Source organism: Podarcis raffonei, chromosome 4 (assembly GCF_027172205.1).
Source record: "Podarcis raffonei isolate rPodRaf1 chromosome 4, rPodRaf1.pri, whole genome shotgun sequence".
Lineage (NCBI taxonomy): Eukaryota > Metazoa > Chordata > Lepidosauria > Squamata > Lacertidae > Podarcis > Podarcis raffonei.
Window position 1 is genome coordinate 45741852 of NC_070605.1, and position 25815 is coordinate 45767666.

A 25815-nucleotide genomic window follows, 5' to 3' on the forward strand; every position below is an offset into this window, starting at 1 on the left:
ACATAAATAATATAATTGTTATTATCCCCCCCCCAAAAAACCCCTAAACATTTATCATGTGGCATCATTCAGAAACAAATTGGATTAGTACTGGAAATGAAGACGTTTGAGGTGAGCCACATTCTTATGACGAATCATGGAATTATGCAACCCTATGGCATTAAATTTATTTGTTTTCTCAACAACCAGACTTCCAATTTTAGCATCTTTATGCAGTATTTCAGACTTCCTTCCTGATGGTTGGATGCATAAATAAAAACAATTCTAACTTGTTGCTAAAGCCCAATTCAGCTGAGAGAGTTGTGTCAAAAGATATAAATGATACCAATTCCGTTAGCATCGCAATCCTCAGACTTGATCAAAAGGCTGAACAAACAATGAAGCCTTAGAGCACTTTGAATCATCAAAAGAACAAGCATGGCTTCATTCTGCTCTAATCCTATTAGTGGAGGCTCCATCAGAAAGTCTTTTCCTCAGCTCAAAATTAAGGTTCTGGAACATTGTTCCAAACACGTTACTCTTCACTCTTAAGTTTTGTTTGTTTCTTTTGCCAGTAAAATTTTTTGAAAGCAAAGCCAGTTCTTGAGAGAGTTTTAAATTGCCATTACTTCATTGGCCTGGTTTGTCTGATAGAAAGTTGAACTATGGTTTGGGATGAAGCTTCTCTTTGGGAGCCCACATATTAGTCTGGTCTGGATAAGCCTTAGTTTGGTTTACTGTGTCATGCAAACTAGGTCTTTGACTTTTCTATTGAGATTTTTTCCCCTGTTGTTGCTGTTACATGCAAAGGGTGATATCCAAATAAGTCATACTTAGTAGTGCATTTATTTTCAGTAGGTCTACTCTGATAATGACTTAATGTTGGGTCCCACCCACAGTGAATTATTATTATGTTAGTGCTGCTCTGTCACAAAAGAGGGTGAATTCAAAACTTTCTATGAATCCAGGTGAGGAAGAACTGCCATTTTCAATTTTATTGGTACAAAATACAGTGCTTGCAAGATTATATTCTTACTAAACTTTTAGTAAAATAGATGACTAGTAAATCTGAGGGATACATTTGCTGCTACAGTTGATAATATTCTGTTACATGTAGTTGGGGAATAGACTGCACTTTTCTTTTAGAGTGATGTTCTAGAGTAGTGTGGCAAACACAGTTGGAATCTCTAGGTGTTATATTACATGAAAAGTTCATTTCGGTAGTTTTAAGTTGCTTTGCTTCCATTTATAATTAACTGTTTTCAATTTATACTGAGTGTAAATTCCTTAACCGTTACCTTAAGTATAAAATTGCACTGGATTCTGATGCTCCGGAGTATGCAGGACATAACAGACTGGACCATAATACAGAATTCTTCTCACAGGAGTATGGACATAACTGTCGGCCTAATTCTATTTTGGTAAGTACATTTTTTTCTACTTCACTTCTGCAAAGGTATGTCTGCAATGATAGTTAACATTTTAAATTCCCTATTAAAAACCTGCATTGTGCCTTTTGTCTCTGAAATATGACTGCTGAAGTTTGCATGAAAATCTTAAGATTAAACTAAAGGTCATCAGTGAATGCGGTGTGACTTGGGCCAACTGATAGTTGGACAATAATGTTCCTCAATATCCTATATCAAGTATAACTGAACAAGATACAACAATTATCTGAAATAACTAAGCATGAAACCATTTTAGTATGCATTTTCTTTTTCATGCTGTTTAATTCCGAATTGTCGCATTTTCATGTCTCAGTAATTTGCATGTTTTCCTATTTCCTTTACATATAAACTTTGAATTTTGCTCTGTGTGTGTTTGAGTCTGGCTGCATGAACAGGCCTCAACATCCTAATTTTTACAGTAGTGACTTAGGGAACCCCCTAAACAAGGAGTAACAAATTACTAGTTTGGCAATTCTTCAAAGTTCCTTAGATACATACCAGTATGCTTTTTCCCCCTTAGGGTTCCGTGAATTATTTTCACTTTCGGTTTTACTTAGCAATGTCTAAACCATACCTCTCTTTTTTTTCCTTGGTGACCTAAAAACATGATAGTATGTGGGGATAATATTTTTGCTCCTTTGATTCATTGGCTTACACACAATGATAGTCCTACTTAGAGTAGACCCAATAGACAGCTGATTTAGGTCCATTAAATTCAGAACATCTACTCTGAGTTGTATACAACCAATTGTTTCAGTTCTCTTTTACATTTTTAACCATATCCCATTACCCTGATACACTTTATTTCTTACAAATTATCAGCTCACTATACAGGCTAATACTGTTATCCAAAGAGGTATGTGAATAGTCTCTGTACATGCTTGCATTTTTTTGTAGATCATTCTTTCGAGTTCTTCCAGTACACTTGGACTTATCTCTAAATTTACTTACGCATTTACATTATATATGGGCTTTTTACCATCTTCACTTTTCTTAGCAACTTGCTGAAGAAAATGGTTACATCACTAGAAATGTGAAGCCCTTCTCACAAATATTAGTATAATGGGTGCATCCATTCCAGACTTGCAGGCCTTACAGGATAAGATAGTTGACCACATTCCTGGCTCATAGTTCAGTTTGGGTATGCACCAGCCAGAAAACTTGGTTTGGACCTTAGTTTGGTGCTTCAGAAACAGCCTGATTCAGAGGCTGCCCCTTTTTGGAATAAACAAATTGTCATGCCTTTCCATACACTACTATTAAATGGCTAGTATTTGGGGGGGGGGGGAGTGGTTGCAGGGAGGAGGTTTGACAGACATTGATGAAATTTGAAGGCAGGACTTTGTTAAGCCAAGCAAACAGTGAATGTGTACAGATTCTTATTTTGCATTTAAAGCTATATTAGAACTTTTCAGAGAAATTGCATTTGATTCATATTGCATCTAACCATTTCAACACAAGCAAATTTGTATTCTGAACCTTTGTGGCATCACTAATTAGTGTCCCCCAGCCCCATTCTGTATGGACTAGAGGTGTAACTCTGCCAATATCAAGTTGTTTATCCTACAATTGCCATACCATGTTAAGCATTATAACGTTTGTTAATAAAATCCCTAAATTGCTTCTAACTTAATTTTTCTTTCTCTTTGAGGAAATAGGACGTTTTGGTTACCCAAGTTTTGTACCACTTTAAACCTTTAAAACATTGTGAATGGTTAGTTTACCATTTCTGGAAGAAATGTATATTTATTCTGCTGCTACATTTTGCATTCAGTGGAAAATTAAGTATCGATTTCACAAACACAACAAAAGCCAAAGCAACAAAATACTATGTTTTGGTCAGAAATCAAACTGAATCCCAAGAAACAACACAATAATACCATTATCCCATTTCCCCTTCCACTACTCTAGCAGTAAACATTAACACAGCTAACAGTGTAAGACAATAATTGTGTGTCTTATTAACCATACCTTACTTCCAAGTTGGCATGAATATTGGCAATGCATAGTAGAAAATAAACATGCCCAGGGGCTAAAACTATGGTAAAGAAGGATCTTGGCAAGTGCATGTGAAATAAAGCATGTAGGGTGGGCAAGGAGATGAGAGCCAAGTAATGAATGAACTAATATAGTTTTGAAGTAGCTGCAGGTTGTGGCATGGCAAGTGCACTACTATGTTAGTTACAAAGCCCAAAAGTGTGGGTCACGCTTCTCCTTTATATCCTTCAGCAACCCAATTCACTGAGTGCAAGTGATCGCCAGTCCCGAGGACAACAGCACACATACTACCTGGAGGTAAAGTTGCAGATAAAAGTGTGCCAGCCCAAACTGTAGCACTTCCCTCCCCCTCCGAAGGGCAGGATCCTCTTCTTCAGTGCCTGGAGCCAATTTAATTTTAATCCCCCACCCCACCACTGTAGGACCATAGATCAATTGTAGAGCATCTGCTTTGCATGCAGAAGTTGCCAGGTTTAGTCCCTGGTGTCTCCAGGTCATGCTGGCGAAAGCCCTATCTCTCTGAAATCCTGGAAGGCTACAGCTAATCATGGTAGACAATACTGAGCCAGAGGGAACAGTGGTCTGACAGAGTATATGGGAGCTTCTTATTTTTCCAGCACAGCAGGCCATGTATTGTACATCTGAACTTACAGAAACAAACGTTGATATTTCTGTAAGCTATAGACTGTACGGTGGTTTGCTAAAAATAACACACTTGTTCCATGTCTGAGCTGAAGGAGCGCTGATCAGCTGACAAGCAGATCTCAAAATTCTGTTCATTTTCCCCACCCACCCAGCCTTACCACAGCTCATGCTATTCAGAACAATTCCATCCAGCATAAATGGTGTGCAAGCAGAGCTCTACACACCATTTCTGGAATCTGCCCATTCACAAATCAGCAGCAACTAAAAAAGGGGAAATGCAGACCACACAGTTCTTTAGAGAATCCAGGAACCAACTAGTATATCTTAAGCCATGTTTGTGTATTACTCATGTACTGGGCGTTACTGTGATTACTTTGGAGCAAGGACAATTCCTCAAACACACTCCTGGCCACGTGTAGGGGTGCCATGTAATTGGGACATTGAGTTATGCGGGTGCCCCAGTTGCACAGAGCCCCTACATGTGAATAGAAGCACACTTCCGCTTTAGACAACTGTGGCAACAGACAGTTGTTTGAGGAAGGTCATGTGATGTCCGAGACAGGACTAAAAGTACAGTCCCACTCCAAGTAATCAATATCTACAGATGAGTAATACATGAATGGGGGAAAGAGTCATTTCCATTCTCATAAAATCAAAGTGGAAGAGAGCAGGGGAGCTTGCTTGTTTCTGGTTCCTGTCCAAAAGTGGGCCTTCATTTCCTGGAACTACCTGCAAAATCCAGACCACAGTATGCATCACTAATGGAGAGGACATGCATAGCAGAAAGATACAAGCAGAGCAAACAGCTCCTATTTTGAGACATGCAGGTGATCTAAAATACATGTTTCATTGGAAGCTCCCATGGTGTATAATCAGCAATGGTGGGGATTCTGCTGCAAATCCCAAATATTTTATATAATTCCAGCAGTAAGTACGTTCTGTCTCTAGTTGAGGCAGTACCTGTAGCCCCAAGGAGATGAAAGAACAATGCAGAACCAAACTTATGTAATTCTGTTAGAAGTGATTTTATAATGGCTATGCACTTTAGCTAAGTCTGCCAAGATCCATCCGCTTGAAGCACTTAGGTGGTTCCATGCACCAGAACAAAAGCAACATCAACAAGCCCACATAAAATGCCAAGTACAAATTTGCAAGAGTGTATCTGTGATCCAAATAGCATCTGTGGTGGGATAAGGCTACTTTAATTCTGTCCGAGGGAAAAGAAAAGGGAAAAGCGGGAGGAGAGTGTCCTGTGAAAAATACGTGAGAAAAAGCAAGTGATAAATTGAAGTTGTAAGGTTCATTACACCAATAAGTTGCTTACTGCAGTTACGGTAATGGCATATGGGCAGACACGCAGTCTGTTATACAGGAACAGGTTTTTAAGCTATTAACAGTTTTAAAATCCAACAAGGCTAGCTGGGATTCAGATACATGTTAATTATCCAAACGCCTCATTTCTCCACTCATCACTAATCCAAATAATATTTTCCTTGCTATTTTTGCTTCCTTCCTGACTTATCTCTTTCAAGGTCATTCATCATTACTTCAGTACTTATAACCAAATGGTACTCATTTGCTAACTGTTTTTAATTATGTAAGGGGTGACCTTTTTGATAAACGTGTTTTTATTTGCCAATTCCTTAACTCAAGATAAACCCTACTTTTCTTCCTTTTTGTTACCTGCAATACAAATGGAGGGTGGTACTATAGGTAGTTTATTCTGTACTTCTACGTAAAAACATAAGGCGAGATGGCTGGATCAGGCCAATGGCCCATCTAGTCCAATGTCCTGTTCTCACAGTGCCCAACTAGATGCCTGTAGGAAACCTGCAACTGAACATGAGCACAACAGCACTTTGTCTATACTTCTAATACCTTTTGTGGAGCCCTGTAATCATTCGGAGGTATCACTCGGCTATGAGTGATCGCCACAGAAGAAGAACCATGTTCCACAAACTGTGTTAGCAAATTGGAAAAAATACAGAGAGTCAAGTTTTGTTCAGTTGCGTTTATTTTTCCTTAAAAAAATAATAATGCACATATTTCTTGTAGTCCAGTGAGTTGGCTCCAAAGACTGTTCCTTTCCTTTTATGGAAGGAGTCGTCTTATGATGTAAGAAGTATGTATTTGAATCCAGTGAGGAGCTTTATAAATAAGAAGTCAGCAAGTGTGGGGGGACTGGTCTTTAGTAGGTATTGAAAGTATATGGCACAGTTCTACCGCTGAAGTGGAACAGCTCAACAGTGCAAGCCTCTAAACGTCTACTCAGAATTAAGTCCTCCAGGTAAGTGCTTGTAATCCTAGGCAAGTAAGCAACAAGGATAGGAGATACCTTGTAACATTTATACAAGCCATTCTTGACTTTTTTGAGAAAGACAGGTACAACAAAGTAGCAAATATCCACTTTTCAGAGGTGATAAGTATATGCTGACCATTTTGTATTTCCAAATTTTTCATGGATTCATGGCATGCATTCATTAGTTGATAGTTTCTGTGCATTATTCTATGGCAGCCACTCATTTAGCTGTATTTTTATTTTCACCTCTTTTTTCCCCACCTGTTCTAATGCTCAAATTAATGTGGTCATTTATTTACATTAAATCAGGTACTTTTCAGAACAAATGCTTGCTGTTTTGTACATTTCATTGCACACCCAATGGAATGTTCATGCCGTTAGTTTGATGTGGCAGGCCACACTTTGAATGAGTGTCTAAGTGTTTGGAGGAGCTGTGTTTTTCACTAATTTCTTTGTCTTCCTGGAGGATGGCATGTTGAATCTATCAGAACGGTCTGCTCCCAGAGGCTAATGGAATCTGATAAGATACTTGAGTGCCCTTAGGGAGTTTCCACTTTGCGCAGCTGTCCTGTCAGAGCTCTAATCTCTCTGTGGAATGCTGAGATGACTCAGGCACTTGACATGATCATAACTAAGTGCCCTCACCCAGAGTGCAGATCCAGTTAGCTCCCTGTTTTATCAGACATCTGAGGGGAATGGAGCAGGATGGGAGATGAGTAGTGATGGTAGTGGAGAAACTTATCCATCTGCCTTGGAGTGTTATCCAGTCAGTCACAAATGCCGCCTTCTTGAGTAAGGTATTCCGGAGAGTGTTTTCTGTGCACTTCCTTTTGGGCAAGACGTTATCTATACCTGTTTCAATCCAGTTTTAGGCCTGGTTTTGGCACAGAAGCTGCCCTTCTGCTTTAATGAAAGACAGGTGGAATGTAACCCTGATAGTTGTTATCTTGGACCTATCAGTGGCCTTCAGCCACGGCATCTTTTTTGGACTGGTTTTGTGACCATGGCATTTGAGGCACAGTGGTAAGCTAATTCCACTCCTGCCCGAAGTGCCATTTCCAGAAGGTGTTATTGAGAGACAACAGCACAATCCCTGCAGAGTCTTGCAAGTGTTCACCTAGTGCCCTGTACCTTTCAACGTCTACATGAACCAACTGAAAAAGGAATTTGGCATAATATGGCACCAATATGCTATTAGCCATGTGTTATAGGTGAGACAGCGGATATTCTGAATTGATACTTGGCGTTGGCAATGGTTTGGGTAAGAGCCAACTAAAAGCTCAGATCTGACAGTGCAAGGGTTCTGGGGATGGTGGTTCTTCTGTTTGGGGAGAAAGTTTTCAACCTTTGCTGTATTTTATTGTCTTTGTGCGCTGGAAACTGACAAGGAGTCAGCAATGAAGGATGCTACATCAGTCTTCTGAATAGAATGTTTTCCATCCTAGGAATAAAAGGGAAGTGAATGTCTGGGGCAGATATTATGTCCAGATACTGTCAGAAGCATAAGTGCTGTTTAAAAAAATAGGGCTAGGTTAGAACAATTGAAGCTAATTGAAATATAGGGCCCTTAACAAGAATCTTGTCTAAATATACTTTCTCACAGACCTCTTTACAGATATACTGAGCCCATTTGGTACAGCAACTAAAGTGCTAGTTTGGGGGTTAACAATTCTGATTCTGTTCCTTCCCAGTTAATTGGAGTGGTGTTGGGCAAGTCATTAAGTCTTATCTAACCTACCTCACCACGCAAGTTCTTTGTTTGACCGAAATCAAATGGCTATAAAGAAATACGGTATACAAATGGGTTTTTTAAAAAAAGAATCAGTAGGGAAATTATATGAAAATGCATGTTTCTTGCGTGTGAATTCATCCCTCATGACAGTAATACATACATTTTTCCCCTTTGTGTGAAAACTGTTCAGGAAAATTGTCATGTGAAAGAAGCCCAACTAATTCATGGTATGCAAGTCTTCAGCAGCACTTCTTAATATAAGCGACTAAGCTGTGTAATCCCTTAATGGAAGAAAGAGAGTTTGTCCTTGGAGACTAATATTTCCAGAGAATCAATATTTGGGATTCAAAGATCTGGTTCGTAATAGAGCATTGACAAAATTATCAAATCGCTGTGAGGAGTCCTTTGGATCCAACCCATTAGTTTTCTGACAAGGATTTATATATTGACTTTGGAGGATGTAATATAGGCTTTTTTCTTTTTTTTAGTTTGCCTTTTTAAATAGACATTTGCATAGGCCAAGGGTTTGCAACTAGAAGATATACTGTTTTAAAACAGGGAACAGATTGGCAAAGATGATCTGCCAAATATGTTTTGGTATCAATGTTGCATCCTCTTTTTTTTTTTTATAATATTTTTATTAAACAATTTTTATATTCATACAAACAAAACATACATAAACAAACAGAAGACAAAAACAGAACAAGAAACAAGTACCATTTCATGTCCTAATTTCTTAAACCTTTCTTCTTCGACTTCCTCATGCCTCCCGTTTCTGTATTCCAAATTCTAATCAATTGTTCAGCAAATCTTCCCTTATTTTGCTATAAATTTAAGCTAATCATCCTTATTCTCCTTGTCTTAACCATTACTAATAGTAACCATTTACTTTAGTCCAACATCATTCTAACTGTCATTAATTTTGTAATATTTCTTTAAATAGTCCTTAAACTTTTTCCATTCTTCTTCCGCCGCTTCTTTTCCCTGGTTTCGGATTCTGCTCGTCATTTCTGCCAAGCCCATGTAGTCCATCACCTTCATCTGCCATTCTTCCAGTGTGGGTAGATCCTGTGTCTTCCAGTACTTTGCAATGAGTATTCTAGCTGCTGTTGTAGCATACATAAAAAAAATTATATCTGTCTTTGACACCCCTTGGCCGACAATGCCCAAGAGAAAGGCCTCTGGTTTCTTAGGAAAGGTATATTTAAATACCTTTTTCAGTTCATTATAAATCATTTCCCAGAATGCCTTAATCTTCGGGCACGTCCACCAGAGGTGAAAAAATGTACCTTCCTTTTCCTTACATTTCCAACATTTATTGTCAGGCAAGTGGTAGATCTTTGCAAGCTTGACTGGGGTTATGTACCACCTATAAATCATTTTCATTATATTTTCTCTTAAGGCATTACATGCCGTGAATTTCATCCCGGTGGTCCACAACTTTTCCCAGTCCGCGAACAAAATATTATGACCAATGTCCTGAGCCCATTTAATCATAGTTGATTTAACCGTTTCATCTTGTGTATTCCATTTCAGCAGCAAGTTATACATTTTTGACAAATTCTTAGTACTGGATTCTAACAGTTCAGTCTCTAATTTTGATTTTTCCACCTGGAAGCCAATTTTACTGTCCAATTTAAACACTTCATTTATTTGATGATAGTGCAACCAATCTCTCACCTTCCCTTTTAATTTTTCAAAACTCTGCAATCTCAATTTGTCCCCTTCCTTTTCCAGAATTTCCCAATATCTTGGCCATTTCGACTCCATATTTAACTTTTTAACTGCCTTAGCTTCCATTGGCGACAGCCACCTTGGAGTTTTATTTTCCAGCAAATCTTTATATCTAACCCAGACATTTAATAGTGCTTTTCTGACAATATGGTTTTTAAAACTTTTGTGCGCTTTAACCTTGTCATACCACAGATATGCATGCCACCCAAAAATATTGTTAAAACCTTCCAAATCCAAAATGTCTGTGTTTTCAAGAAGCAGCCATTCTTTTAGCCAGCAGAAAGCTGCCGCTTCATAGTACAATTTAAAGTCTGGCAGGGCAAACCCCCCTCTTTCCTTTGAATCCGTTAATATCTTAAATTTTATTCTGGGCTTCTTGCCCTGCCAGACAAATTTAGATATATCTTTCTGCCACTTCTTGAAACAGTCCATTTTATCCATTATTTGTAATGCTTGAAACAAAAACAACATTCTTGGCAATACATTCATTTTTATAACTGCAATTCGACCTAACAAGGAAAGCTTCAAGTTTGACCAAATCTCCAAATCTTTTTTCACTTCTGTCCAAGTTTTTTCATAATTGTCTTTAAATAAATTCACATTCTTAGCTGTCATATTCACACCCAGGTATTTCACTTTTTTAACCACAGTCAACCCCGTCTCATTCTGAAACCTTTCTTTTTCAATCTGTGTTAAATTTTTCTCCAATACCTTAGTCTTTAACTTATTCAATTTAAATCCTGCCATTTGACCAAACTCTTGAATTATTTCCAAAACTCTTTTCGTACTAGCTTCTGGCTCTTGTAAAGTAAGTACTAGGTCATCTGCAAATGCTCTCAATTTGTATTGTTTAGCTCCGACCTGAACCCCTTTGACCAACTGGTCCTTCCTAATCATATTAAGCAAAACCTCCAGGACCGATATAAAAAGTAATGGGGAGATAGGGCACCCCTGACGTGTCCCTTTTTCAATCTTGAACTCTTCTGTTACCACATTATTTACAATTAATTTTGCTTTCTGTTCAGAGTATATTGCACCTATACCATTTTCAAACCCTTGGCCTACCCCCATCCCCCGGAGGTTCTTCAACATGAAACTCCAAGATATATTGTCAAAGGCTTTCTCGGCATCCACAAATATCAAAACAGCCTTAGTATTTATATTCACTTCCAGCTTCTCCAAAATGTCAATTATATTCCTTACATTATCCGACAAATGCCTTTTCGGGAGAAAGCCCGCTTGATCCCCATGAATCTCCTCCATCAAAACTCTTTTCAGTCTCTTTGCTAAAACCTCAGCAAAGATTTTGTAATCCACATTTAGTAACGAGATGGGTCGGTAGTTCTTAAGTTGGGTCTTTTCAGTCTCTGTCTTTGGTATAAGTGTAATGTAGGCCTCCCTCCACGTGTCTGGTGCCCTTCTCCCCTCAATGATCTCATTGCAGACTTCCTTCAAAGGTTGTATAAGCCCTTCCTTCAAAACTTTGTAGTATTTGGAAGTCAATCCATCCGGTCCAGGTGATTTGCCCAACGTCGTGTTTTGAATGGCATCTTCTATTTCCTGTGCTGATATCTCCTGGTTCAAAATTGTCTTACTTTCCTGCGAAATCTTTTTCAGCCCATTTTTCTCGAGGAATTGTTGTATATCTGTTTCTTTCTGCGGCCCTTGTGTATACAGTTGTCTAAAGTAGCTCTGAAAACAGTTCCTAATTTCCACTGGGTTGCATATGTTCTTTCCCTCCACTTCTAAGTTTGTTACCGTGTTGAGTTTTTGTCTCTTCTTTATTTGCCAAGCCAATAACTTGCCACATTTATCTGCAGATTCAAAAGTCTTTTGTCTCATTTGTTTAATTTTCCATTCTATTTCTTGATTCATCAGTTCCATATATTGTGTTTGATACAGTTTAATTTCTCTTAAAATCTCTTGCGATTTTGGCTTCAGTCTTAATTTCCTTTCCCCTTCTTTTATCTTTTCCAAAATTTTCTCTTTCCTCTCGTTTTGCTTTCTTTTCTTTAATGTATTTTGTTGTATCAAAAACCCTCTCATCACGGCTTTACTTGCGTCCCATACTATTCTTTTTTCTACTTTAGTCCTTAAATTGATTTCGAAGTAATCTTTCAGAGTTTTTTGGGCCTTTTTACAGATCTCCTCGTCTCTAAATAAGGTGTCATTCATTCTCCATCTGAAGGAACCAGTTGTTGTTTGCTTCATCACCATCTTTACTGTGTTATGGTCGGAGAGAGTTTTTGAGCAGATTTCCACTTTCTTTATGTTCGACGCCATACTGCTAGTCACCCAAATTTGGTCAATCCGAGTCCATGTCATTTTGGCTTCAGAAAAGAAGGTTCCCTCTCTCTCTAATGGGTGTTTTGTTCTCCAAATGTCAATCAAGTCCATATTGTCAGTCATTTCAAAAAAAGTTTTTGGTAGTCTTCCATCTTTTGTAACTACCTGTCTTTGTGCTTTATCCATATTTGTTGAAACTACTCCATTCATGTCCCCCATCATGATTAATTTATAATCCATATAGTCCATTAAGGTCTCATGCAACTTCTTAAAAAATTCTGCTTTCCCTTCATTTGGTGCATATATTCCCACTATCAAAAAATTTTCTCCTTGGAATTGAATTTCAATTGCCAAATATCTTCCTTGGTCATCTTTAAAGATTTGTTTCGGTTGCAGATTTTCCTTTGCGTAGATCACCACTCCTCTCTTTTTTACTCTGTCTGAAGATGTAAATTCTTGTCCCAGTCTCTTATTTATTAATAATTTTCTGTGTGCTCTTGTCACATGAGTCTCTTGTAGGCAAATCAAGTCCAATTGGTCTTTCTTTAGAGCATGAAATATATTTTTCCTTTTTCGGGGATTGTTTAGACCGTTACAATTCCAGGTTAGAAGTTGCAAAGCCATGATGGGGTTACTTGCTTCCTCCTACAGCTCCCAGTTGTTGTTCATCTTTTGTCGGTGGTTCTGTGTCCGTATCTAGTGATCCCTTGCTTGAAGGGTGTCCTTCTCCTGAATAGGTCTCTTTCTGTAGGTCTTCTTCGTGTTCTCCCAGGAACTTGTCTTTATCACTCACTGTTTTTATTCTTCTTTTCTTCCCCTTGTATTTAAAAGACAGGCCTTGGGGAAACTCCCACCTGAATAGTATGTAGTTCCTTTTCAGCAGTGTCACCAAATCCTTGTAAGGACCTCTTGCATCCAAAATACTTTTGGGAATGTCTTTAAAGATCTCAATATAGAAATCTTCAATTCGAAGGGTTGTTTGGTAGTGCAGGTTCAATATTTTGTCTCTCTCTTCCTTGGATCTTAAAGTTATCAGGCAATCTCTGGGTCTATTCTTCCTCTGCCTTATTCCCAACCTAAATGCACTCTCTATCTTGAACTCTTCTTCTTTCAGCTCCTGCTTCCAAAAGTCAGAAAACTCTTTTGTCAGATAATCCACCAAGTTATCTCCTTCCTTTTCCGGCACAAGTCTGATCCTTAAGTTCTTCTCCTTGCGTTGCATATCCTGCATAGAAAGTGCCAGTTCATACTCATCTAGTTTCCTGTACACCGGTGGAAATTTTTCCTCAGCAGCAGTAGCAATTTCCTTAGCTTCCTCAGCTATCTTTCGTGTTGTGGATGAATCTTCCAATAATTTCCCAATTGCTTCTGCATTGGAGTTCACTTTGTTCCCGAGGTCAGTTATACTTTTAGTATTTAAATCAATTTTCCCAGAGATTTCTTCAATTTTCTTATTTGTTTCAGCACCTTGCTTCTTTAGTTCCTCTAAAGAGTCATTTATTTTCCCCAATGCCTTTGCAAACGCTTCTTCAGAAGACATTATTTTCACTTTTGCCTTTGTGACAGCTGCAGTTCCCGAGGCCCCTGATACAGAGGCCCTTCTTTGCATAGAAAGATCGGCTTTGTATTGTCTACCAGATCTCAAAGTTGTTTCTTGTGAGTCTTCTTTCTGTTTACCATCTGCCATAACAAAGTCTTTCACTCAAGGTCATTCCCACACTCTTAAGCTGTCAGAAGAAAAAAGTTCTCAGGTTTTAAATTCCACTTGTTGCTGAAACTGTTCCCAAATCCTCTAGAGGGCGTAAAGTCAGTTCTTAAACTTCAAGTTGTTCCCACACCTTCCAAAAGGCAAAAGCCCTCCTAGTCCCTTTCTTTGTAGAAGATCCAAATCAATAGTATCCTGCAGATAATTTACTATGTAGCAAAATAGAATGTTTCAAGTTGAGAGTAGCCAAAGTCAATATTACAGTTACTTTCTAACCTTTTTGTAGCGACCGTCCTTAGCCGGTTCCTTTCCTCCGGCAGTCCGACCCCCAGGTAGAGGAGCAGCGGTAAACAGTTCAATTCCTTTTAAAACAGGCAGGAAATCCCTTTAAAGTCTTCTCCCCCCCCCTCCTGCCTTCTGGGGAGGGAGTTCTTTACTTGGTGTTGGATTTCTTAGCTCGCAAACTCTCCTGTCAAAAGTTACAGCTTAAATGCCTTTCGCTTTAATCTTGCTGCAGAACGGAAAGCAGACTTCCTTTTTAGTGCTTGTCCGTCTCGGTGCCCAATTTCTTTAATTTTAGCGTCCAATTTTAATATAAGCTCAGTCCTACTCACGGAAAGTTGCTCTTTTTTAATCCGAATTCTCCGGAAGAAGTCAGCGCTCTCCGCTAATGGCGACGCGGCTTCGCTTCGCAGGCTGGGTGAAAGCGACTCTCAGCACCGCTCCACACACCCTCCGCTGATCCGTAGCCTTTAAAAAGGCTATTTCACAACGTCGGGGGGGCGCAAAGGTGCCCGCCGAGTCTCCAGTTCACAGGCTACGCGCCTGTGATTTTTGAGGGTCCTCGCTCCGCCGTGAGCTACGGGACCCGAACCCGCGAAGCAGATCTCTCCCGGAGCTCCGGGAGAAATCCGCCATTAAGCGCTGGCGCTAACCCGGAAGTCTCATCAATGTTGCATCCTCATAGCTGTGCTTCCTCCCCTGTTTGCTTGTCTACATTTTGCCCCTAAAGATCAACAGTGGAAAGGGGGACGAAAGGGGGAAATGGAGAGGAAGAGAGAGATAAGACAGAAAGTGCAAGAACCAAAAGGTGAAAGGAGAAACAGATAGCCTTCTTCATCCAAGCCGTACCAGCTGTGTCCTTATCAGGAACAGGATACGAAAAACAGTGCTGGCAAAAGCTGCCTAAACTGCATGTGCTGTATTAGAATAAATGCCTCTGTAACCTCCAAGGATTATATACCAACCCCATTTATACATCACTTGAATAAGTAGGCTTCCTAGATAGTTTTTTAAAAAATTAATTAGAACATTCTAGCTTTCAGCTGAACAGACTCTTCATGGTGCCTATGAGTACACTCTAAAAACTTCAGACATGTAATGCACACAACTGAACTATATCTGCTAGTACAGGCTTCACCAACTTGGTGCCCTCCAGATGTTTTGGACCATGTCTCTTATCAGTCCCAGCCAGCACAGCTTTTCTGAAAAACAAATGGACAACTGTGGAAGTAATGGGTTTCTCTTTCATTCCTTGTGTAAGCAAACCACATAATCATAATTTGTCATAATATTCTATGACCAGTTACGTCATACTTTTTGATGCTTGACCTCAGGTTGGAGATCTTTGTTTTATAGTTTGCCATCTTTTACACAGAAAACCAGGCTCAACGTAGGCTTGGTTGTATAACAGTCATATATAATTTATTTACATCAGGCCATTTTTAAATACAGTTCATTTGTCTATGTAGTTACTATATTTTTAATCCTTTTTAAAGAAAACATTGTCTCCCAAAGTGGCTTGCATCATTTTTTTTTTAAGTGTCAGGCACTGTCAGAAGGCTGACAAAATCACACAAGGGAAAGGAGAGGAGAGGAAAGGCTTTTAAAAGCCAGAATGCAGAGCTAGAAGTAGCTGTTCACATCCAGCCGAAGACATACAGATTTTCTCTTGCTGGGGCTCTTGCGTGAATAATAGTTGGTCCATGAGTGGGGACAGAGTGCCCTTTCCTCTTGCTTCTGCAGTCCCAGGGCATTGGCATCTGGAGATGAGTATTTCTTTTGGCAAGCAAGAAGAAAGAATCAAGCTGCTTCTATGAGGCTAGGTTGGCCTTCCACATGTCATCTTATTTTTGAATGGCAGGGGACACAGCCTCTCAGGTACCCTGATACTACAATTAAAAATAATTAAAGCTGGGGGTTTTTAAAGGAATTTCCGTTCTTAAAAAAATAATAATCCCAAAATCTGATTTTCTTTTATTACTAAATTGGGTGTGTAATACCAGTTTCTAAAGTACATACATAAAGTTCATCTCCATGCAATTCTGTGGAAGCAGATCTCTTGGTAACAAAGTTGTGTGTGTGTGTCCAATAGCCACAAATTAGTCAGATTTTAAGGCACACAGACCTATTCTTTTCCTTGAAGTATCTGTTTCACAGCAATCCAGTTGCCTTGATAGTAATCTTCCATATTTTTCAGGTCCTGAAAGATGGTCTAGAATGCAGCAGCTTTTCTACATTGTGCTAATTTTCTTTGTTTCAAGCTGTCAGCTGCTTAGATCTCTGTGACTTGGTTTATCTAAAGCGATTTGGAAATAAATCCTCTGGCACTTAAAACTGCAGTAGTAAATAAGTGCAAAAAAGCTACAGCTATAATTTCCCCCCCCCTTTGCACATACATTTGGGGGGGGGGCACATGACGCTATCCCAAGTGTATTTCACATTTTCTTCCCTGCTGAGCAGATTTGTAGGAGTTATTTATCACAGAAACCTTAGGGGAAAAAACACTCTGTTCACTGGCGAGAGCTGAGATGCATTGGACATGCTACAGTCTGGTTCGATGAAGATCAGCTGTTCTTTTCCTTTTTTCCTAAAGCTGTTTGCTTTACACCTTTCATTCCGGTTGCCGACTATAAAAGCTTTTCATGCCGTCAGTCAGACTCTCGCTAGGAGATAACATGGCTGAAAATAGCATTATATTAGGAATGCCAGGAGGAGGAAAGTCTTAAACACTGGCATTGTCAAAAAGGAAGGCTGCAATCTTCACTCATCTGCCGACTCTTTTCTAATTGCATTGTTATTGAGTTCAGTTTACGTGATCAATTGCATTCAGCAGTCTGTAAACTACGACGTAGCAAGGTAATTGGTAAACAGAACATATCTGTCGTGTTTTGAGTTGTGAATCTAATCTGTGCTCGGAAGCAGCATTGTGCGGAATATGCTGCCACAGGTTCCTTTCCACCCTTGTTAAGGGAACTACTTCTAAAGAAGAAAAACAAAAAGTGGATCAGGTTAAATGAGATTAAAAGTTTCAGTGTCAGAATGCCAGTGGAAGAACTTAAGTCTCAACATGCAAAGGCAAACGAGTGGCTTGTTTTTCTGCTCAAGAATCAATACCATAAAACCTGCTGTATTTTCAAGTGCCTTGCTGTGTCATACCTTGCATTTACCTGTACGAAATGACATCACAGACCTGGGGCAGCTTTAATTCAGAACACAATAGAGCTCAAATGCAGTAGTAAGAGTTTGTCATTTATCACTGTACAGTGTATCGACCCGAATGTCCTCAGATGTCTGAAATCGGTGATTGTAAATCACATGGAGCCCTCTAGTGGTAATTGCATTTAAACCTATCGCCAGATCTAACTTTAGGAAGTGGCAAAGGGAAAGGAAGTGTATAATTTCTATTGCCTTGTGGGCATTGAGACAGCATGTCCCATCCATAATTGCACTCTACTTTTAATTAATATTGATGGCACATTTCATGAAAGTTCGGTTCCTAAATGTATATTTCATGTTCAAACAGTAGATCACTTATAGTACGTTATTTAGATTTATATCTTGCCCCGTCCCAAAGGCATATTGTGAACAATCTGTAAGTTTTCCTCCCTTTTCTTTTTTTTTAGGTGTACATTCCAAGCAGAGTGGCTCTAGTGCTTCAGAATATGGATATCCAAAACTGAAGACATCCATCCTACAATTAGATCCATGATGTCAAAGGCCAGGCACCATTTTGAGGAGAGAGATATCCCTGGGTTTACTGTTTGGAAACTTTTCTATATGAAGATACATATTAATACTGAGAGCATTAAATATGGGCCTATTGTTTGTTTATAATTTCCCGTTGTGAAATGCTTATTCAAAGAAATAAGCATTTAAAATCAGAGGAAAGAAAAGTGCATTGTTGACAACTCGACGGATTGTTGACAGACTTAGATTTCAGAACAGCTGGTATCCTCAAAGTAACTCTTCCAGTATTTTATGAGAAATAATTCAAAAACTGCCTTCACTGTTTTCAACTATTTGCTTCAATCCCATTTATAATTTTGGTACTGAATGCAGTTTTTTCATTAGATGACATTTTGTGTTAGAAATAAATAAATAATGATGTTGTTGCCTTCAAAGGGGCCCTTATGTATTTGTTTGACAGTGGGTTCCAAGCTTATTAAATGTTTTCAGTGTTTTCATATGTTAAACCACTAAAAAAGCAAGGTTGTTAGATTTAACAAACCTATTGGAAAATATATATATATTGGGGAATGATACACCTGAAAGTACTGAGTATTATACCCTACAGAGCTTGCACATAATAATAATAATTTATTATTTATATGCCACCCATCTGACTGGATTGCCCCAGCCACTTTGGGTAGCTTCCAACAAATTAAAACATACAGTTAAAGACACAGGCTCATTCCCAAACATACTTTCTAAAAACCAAGTCATACAATAAATTGCTTAGGAAGCAATCCAAACCCAAGATCCACCAGTATGAGTAGGGTTTGGAATTGGGGTAATTTAGGACATCATAAATTACACTGGGATTAATCATGCCAACTTCCTATAGTTTGCATTGCTCTGCTCCTCTTATTTATGTTTCATTGTATCAAAGCACATCACAACCAGTTATACAAATGGCAGGCGAAGCATGCAACTTCAGTATCATGCTTGGAAATTGCGACCTCACATCTTTGTAAATCAAACTATCTAACTTGCTAACCATGAGTGAACACATATAGAACATTATTTCAATCGATCTAGGTGATAACTTAAAACGTTAGCGTAATAGAATTGATTCTTCACTACATATCTTGAGTGAGATCCAGCGTAGTGTGATCCTGAATCCACTTGTGTAATTGGGCTTCTCCTTCCCTCTGTGTCCCCCCCCCCAAAAAAAATCTGCTGTGTAGGATTTGAATCCACAATCTTTGTCTCACTTTGTAAACTCCAAACTACTTGTGCCAGCATTCACATCACACTTGTAAGTATCACAAATGTCTTTCCTAACATTTCACCATAATTGTTCAAGAGTAAGGTTATATTGTGCCAGTGTGGTCCAATAGAAATAAAAGTAGAATTTCTTCCCCTGCATCTCCAATAATGTTTCTATATTGGAACCAAATCAGCATGGGGGCGATCGGTGCGTCGGCAATCTGCCTGAGAGGCCATTCAGTGCATCGGCATCGGCGATCCGACGGGGGGGGGGGATTGGTGCGTCAGTGACCCGCACATGGGGCGATTGGCGCGATGGCGATCCACCCAGTGGGGATTTTGTCACCCCCTTCTGGGATGACACCCAGGGCACAGCACCCCCACCACTGCTCCCTATGCCCCTGATTGCATGATTCATCGCTGGGGCAAGGCAACATTCATTTCATCCTGCCTACAGAGTTCTGACATAAGAATTGTTTCCTAAGGCCTCTGAGGGTGTAGAGGGGGAGGATATCTTCCATGAAAACAGAAAAACAAATCTCAGTTCAGTCCCTCTGGATCACAGAGGCATTCATAAATGTTGTAGCTTCTGTTTGTGTTTAGTTCATCATGTCTGGGAAACAATAAGTGCTAAAGTGCTGATTAATATCCTACCTGTTTTTCATTTGACAGTTTGTTAAACAAGAGCCAAATAAGTTACTGTTCTCACATTTAAGTCCGTGGTGAGTCTGTAATTGTTTTACAACCTTTAAATCTGGAGGTGAGATAAACAGCTCTATAAATATGTGATATACTTTTTTGTTAAATGGATTTATTAATATATAATGAAAACTTTACAGGCCCCGCGTCTGGGCATGTAAATGCAGTGCAAGGCAATTGTCCATGTCAAACTTTTGTGCAAGAAAAGCAATAAATATATAATATGATTAGAAGCTATAAAATTACTTGCAAATAAATGGAGAGATGTAAAAAAAAATAATGCTTGTGGTGTTTTGGTATCATAGATTTACTCTAGATATTACCGAAGCATGCAGAAGCTTTAAGCAAAATAAAATGTTGGCATCAGCAGAAGAAAGTTAAGATTGCAAAATAATTATAATCTTTTCTGCTTAGAACCACAGCAGAAATGAAACAACATTAAATGCTTCTATATGATTTGCAAGGTTGCCAGTTCCCAGTTCTAGCTTTACTTAATGTCAAGTTGCTGTATTGCCAAGATCAAGATTTTCAAAGTATGCCAATTCATGCACAGATGCTTAGAAATCCACTGCTAAAGAAATCCACCCTGAAATGGGGATGGGAGTTAGAAGTAGAACCACATTTTTATGCTTGGTGTCCTAAATACATATTTCATATTCAGATGTGCATTTTGATGTAAATAGTCTACAGTAAGGCTTCAGTAGAAAGTAGATGGAGTTCTATTAAGTGTTTTGAATGTTAGCCCAAAGGGTCTACCAGTTGGAATAGGAAGACAAATTTTTGAACAACTATAGATCCAGGCAGTCAGCTTTGCATTAGTTTCTACTCACTTTGTCAACCATAGGCTGACAGAAGCTTGAAGCCATTAATGGGCCTTCAAACCCTCTTGTTTAACACAGTCTGCCATCCATTCTTGCTTTAAAGCAGAGTTGCTCATAATGAGATTTCTTACATTCAGAAAAGCCAAACCTGTCTGAGTGCAACTGGGAGCTGGCAAAGACATTACTGCAGCTGATATAACTATTCACGTGAGTCGTCTCTTTGTCTGTGCAGTCTAATCATGGAGGAAGAATTCTGATCTTCCCCTTCCCTCACATTTTTCTCCTCACACTAGTAGACTATTTGTGTCAGCAGTATATAAGCTGTAATAATGTCTGCTAGTGATAAGGGCTGCTTCTTATTAGGTATGGGGCATGGTGAGGAGGAACCATAGCTTCAAGCTGGCACCATGTTTCAGAGGCTCCTTGGCCAGTCTGGCACCTCTTCCCCCTCCTGACAAGCATACAACACTGGGCTCTCTTCCTGAGACACTGGAGATGTGCTGCTAGTCAGGGCAGACAGACCAAAAGTCCTAACTGGCCTATGGGGACTTTTATGCTGCTCATAAATTAGGGGGGGGGAGCAACATTTGTTTTCCTGAACATTCCTTTGGGAGTAAACATTCCATTGGGGATAATCTGGCATGGGGACACGTGCCTACTAGAAGTGGCTGGAGCCAGTAATGGTTGGATCAGAACCAAAACTAGGTGGGGCAATCACCCCTTTCCCTCTTCCACCTTGGCTAGTGGTCTCCTGGGAGATGGGACACATTTTTCTCACTATGGGTCTGAACTGATTGATTAAAGAGGGCTTTTCTGGTTGATTGAAGAGGACTTTAAAAAATTTAACCATGATCCATATAAAATTGGGGTGCAAGTTGCCAACCCAAATACATCATCATTGCATTGGTATCAAGGGGTGAATGTTTGTTTCAAATCCATTTTTCCACTTCTGAGTACTCCTTGCAAGTTTTTGAAAAGATGGTCATATGAACAGTTCACTACTACCCATACCAGAGATTGAAACCTGTGGCCAGATATTGTTGGACTACAAGTCCCATCATCCCTGACCATTTGTCAAGACAGCTGGGGCTGATGGGAGTTAGGTTGCAGTTCAAGTGAAGTAATAGCACTTCTCTGTCTTACCTCAGACCATACCCGGAATACTGTGTCCAGTTCTGGACACCACAGTTTAAGAAGGATATTGATCAGTTGGAACGTGTGCACAGGAGGTCAACCAAGATTATTAAAGGTCTGGAAGCCTCATGGGGAATGGTTGAGGGAGTTGGGTATGTTTAGCCTAGAAAAGATGAAACAGAGATTTGTTAGCTACCTTCAAATATCTTAAGGGCCGTCACACAGAAGTTGGAGCAAGCTTGTTTTCTACTGTTCCAGAGAGTAAGACTCAAACCAATGGATTCAAGTTACAAGAAAGGAGATTCTGACTAAACATCAGGAATAACTTTCTGTCCTTTCTGTCAGTAAGAGCTGTTCAACAGTGGAACAGAGTCCCTCCGGAGTAGGTGGACTCTTCTGCCTTGAAGGATTTTAAGCAGAGGTTAGATGGCCATCTGTCATGGATGCTTTGCATTGCAGGGGGTTGGACTAGATGATCCTTGGGGTCCCTTCAAACTCCTTTGATTCCAGAAGAGAATCTGGAGGAAAACATCTCTGACCTATGCAGATTTCTTAGTCAGGCTCACTGAAGGCAGGATGAGAACACACTTTCTCTGTGATGTTTAGGGGAATACTACAGACAGAAAGCTAGAAGTTTCTTTGTGGCATGGAACCACAACTAGGACTCCTCTCTGGTGGTAGAGTCACAGCCAATTTTATGCAATGCAGGCAGTCTGAAAACTCCTCCTTCCAAATGAGAGTGATTATACTTGTTCAGATAAGGCTGGGCTGTGACCAAAATCTTCACAGTGTATTGCATGACACTATCGCATTCAGGATAGATTACTGGTGTGCTCTGTAGCCTGTGCTTCCTTTGAAATTAATTCACAGTTGTGGCAGCCCATTTGCTGGAGGCCTTGCTCCCAAGAAATACATTAAACTCTTTTGCTTGTAACGTAATAATGATCAGATTTAAATTTCCTCTCTTTATTTTTCTACTCAAGTTAATGTCTAGGAATTAATGGCAGTGAATCAACATTCAGAAAATTAACGGTTGTGTCAGGCTTCACCATGTTAGCCCACTAATTGTGGTGATAAGGAGATAAAGCATTGATTTATGTATATTTTTTAAAATGCATAAGTGATGTATGCACACAGTTCAAAGCAGGGAAAGGCTGCATCTCTTCTACCTCATAAAGTCAGAGTGGCCCTACCATTAGGCACAGCAAGACAGCTACCTCAAGCAACTGATTTTCAGTGTCATGAAACAGAAGCAAATTGTTACCTACTTTGTTGCATTTTCACCACCAGGCAGGAGAAGCAACACTTGCAGGATGGTCTACCTCGCCACCAAAGTAACATTGCTAATCTTGGATACTATGAACCTTGATGTGTGGGCTCTGAGGATCAACTAGTCCAACCCCCTGCAATGTAGAAATATGCAGCTGCCCGATGCAGGGATCAAACCTGCAACCCTGGCATTATCAGCACCATGCTGTATCCAACTGAGCTATCCAGGCTACACCTCAGGCAGCAAAACACATTGGACCAGCCCTGTAGAGACTACAATCCCAATCTGACTGAAAAGCCTCCAGGCCACATATTAGGGAAGTCGGCATCGCTGGCATGGACACTCCTATGAACAATTAATAAATGAGAAATGACAAATGGCCGCAAGTGTGCGTAGCACTGATTGGCCAGGCCTTATGCTACTCATACACCAACACATGGATACAGGAAGTTGCCTTATACTGAGCCAGACTACTGGTCCATCTAGCCAGGCCCATGCAGAGTCTGACTGGGCCCCATGGAAGAAGTCTTGTTGGAATAAAGTTATAAACTCAAACAAAAAAACAGCTGGTCCGTGGTGAGGCCATATGGCAGGCTTCGCCCTCTGAGACCTGGGTCAAGTATACCCTCTCCATGGACCTACATCTGGCTCAGTATTGTCTAAACAGATCGTGATCTATCAGCAGATCTGTGTCTGTGGTAGATCATTTTAGGCCCGCACCACCCAAAAACGTGGCTTCCCCCTCCCTAAAAAAAAGCTCAATAACTTTGACCTGAACCCCAAAAAGGGGGGTAGATCATTGGTCTTCACTGAGTAGCAGCACGTTTCCAGGATTTTAGACAACTGAGTTTTTGGCAACCCCACCTCCCAAAATCAATATGGACATGGGGGGGGGACCATCAGCTTTCGAGCTTACTCTGCATCAGTGGTAACAGTGTGTTGAAACTAAGGCTAGGTAGAGTCCCTCCATCCTATGCTCAGGTTGGGTATATGTGTAAATAAAACAATATACCCTAAAGATAGCACAATCTCCACTTAATTTCAAGGAAAACAAACCTGGAAATCCTAGAGTCCCTTGCCGCCCTGGGGTGGTGTGCAAACAATATGCAAAAGTCCAAGTGACTGATGCTATAAAATGTGGTTGTGTCAGTCAGACCTACAGAATGTGCTTATGGGGAAGAAATAGCTGCCACAAAGTTGGAGGGATTTGTCTAAAGCTGGGATGGGGCATCTCAGGCCCTGGTGGTCAAATGTAGCCTCTTCTATCTGGATCTCAGGTGTATTCTAGGCCACAGCCACTTCCTAGCCAGACCTCTTCTCCCCAAGCCATACCCCTCAGCACCCCTGCTTTGCATCCTCCTTGGGTGTTTTTTGCCTGGCTAGAATGTGCCAGTACCATTACTGTTACTCTGTTTATGCTTCTTGCTTGCCTGAGTCTGTGTAGAAACAAGCCTACAGTACAAAGGTAAGAGGAACATCTGTTGCCCTGCCCACTTTTGTTTCTAACCCTGCCCGCCACTGACATGTGGGAGTCCAGCCCCAGAAGGTTGCCTTGTTGTTGTTTAGTCGTTTAGTCGTGTCTGACTCTTCGTGAACCCATGGACCAGAGCACGCCAGGCACTCCTGTCTTCCCACAGTTTAGTCAAACTCATGCTGGTATCTTCGAGAACACTATCCAACCATCTCGTCCTCTGTCGTCCCCTTCTCCTTGTGCCCTCCATCTTTCCCAACATCAGGGTCTTTTCCAGGGAGTCTTCTCTTCTCACGAGGTGGCCAAAGTACTGGAGCCTCAGCTTCAGCTTCAGCTGAAGGTTGCCTAGAAGAGACCATATCTGACCTTCTGGCTGAAAAAAGTTTCCCAGCCCTCTAAAATGAGGGCTGTAGACTTCTACACTGCAGATAAATTCCCAAGCCTGACAGCAGCTCCCTCAGAGAGAGAAAAGATGTGGGAGGAAGTTAACAGTGTAAAAGGAGATAATAGAGTCAGAACTTACCCCGTCCTTTCCTTTGTTTGCTAATGGTGAGTTTTTCTTCCTGAAGTACATCACCACCACCTGTGTCAAAGACAACATGTTAGGGGGATTTGTGGTGTTTTTCATTTTTTTAAAGATAATTTCCTCTATTTCCCACTTCCACCCCTTTCCAGGCTTAAGTGAATTAAAATGTTTCTCATGTTTTGCTATGACTTACTAACACAATTTTTGGCCAAGCAGATTGCCAAGTTAATTACAGAGCTCGTTTCTTTTGGATGTGAGCCTGGCTTTGGGGTAGCCTGGCTTACTTTTAAGAGTAATATGGAAAACTTTCCTTCTGCCAGCCAGAGCTTTGAAAAAGAGAGGGGAAGAGGGAGTGGGCTTCTTCACAATACTCCTGGAGTGCTGTAGTGTCCCCTCTGCTTCTGTAGAGGTTTACATCCATATACTACTTCCTGTGGCCATTTTAGGCAACAGGCCCCAGTTCATCCATAAAAATTATGCACACTTGAGAGCTGGTGAAATCAGGGCTGGTCCTACCGTATTAGGCAGAGTGAGGCAGCCATCTCAGGCAGGATGTCATGGAAATGCAGCACACACCTATAGAATCAAAGAGACGTAGTGTTGGAAGGGACTGTGGAGGTCTTGTATGTAGTCCAACCCCCTGAAATGCAGGAAACTTTTTTTCCAATGTGAGGCTCCAACTCATGACCCTGAGATGATGAATCTCATGCTCTAGGTGTTATATTTTTGTTTGCCGGGGTAGTGGTGGTGAAATTTCTGTAAATTTTTGCCTCAAAATTTGGGTACCATGCACTTTGACTGGGGATGGACAGACAACTTGCTGCTCTCTTGGGTCTTAGCTTGGGTGAAGTATAGTG

At 40.2% G+C, this 25815-nt stretch overlaps 1 protein-coding gene across 2 annotated transcripts in view; it reads left to right on the plus strand.

Annotated features, from left to right (window-relative positions):
* GBE1 (1,4-alpha-glucan branching enzyme 1) overlaps nucleotides 1-18991 on the plus strand; it is a 153324-nt gene extending 134333 nt beyond the window's left edge. The window contains exons 15-17 of one of the 2 annotated variants that reach the window (XM_053386463.1): nucleotides 1281-1400; nucleotides 3657-3722; nucleotides 17732-18991. In XM_053386463.1, the coding sequence (XP_053242438.1) occupies nucleotides 1281-1400; nucleotides 3657-3722; nucleotides 17732-17788 (243 nt within the window). In that variant the 3' untranslated portion in view covers nucleotides 17789-18991. The remainder of the gene's footprint in view (nucleotides 1-1280; nucleotides 1401-3656; nucleotides 3723-17731) is intronic. The other variant, XM_053386464.1, reaches the window with a different exon arrangement.
* The last annotated feature ends 6824 nt before the right edge of the window (nucleotides 18992-25815 follow it).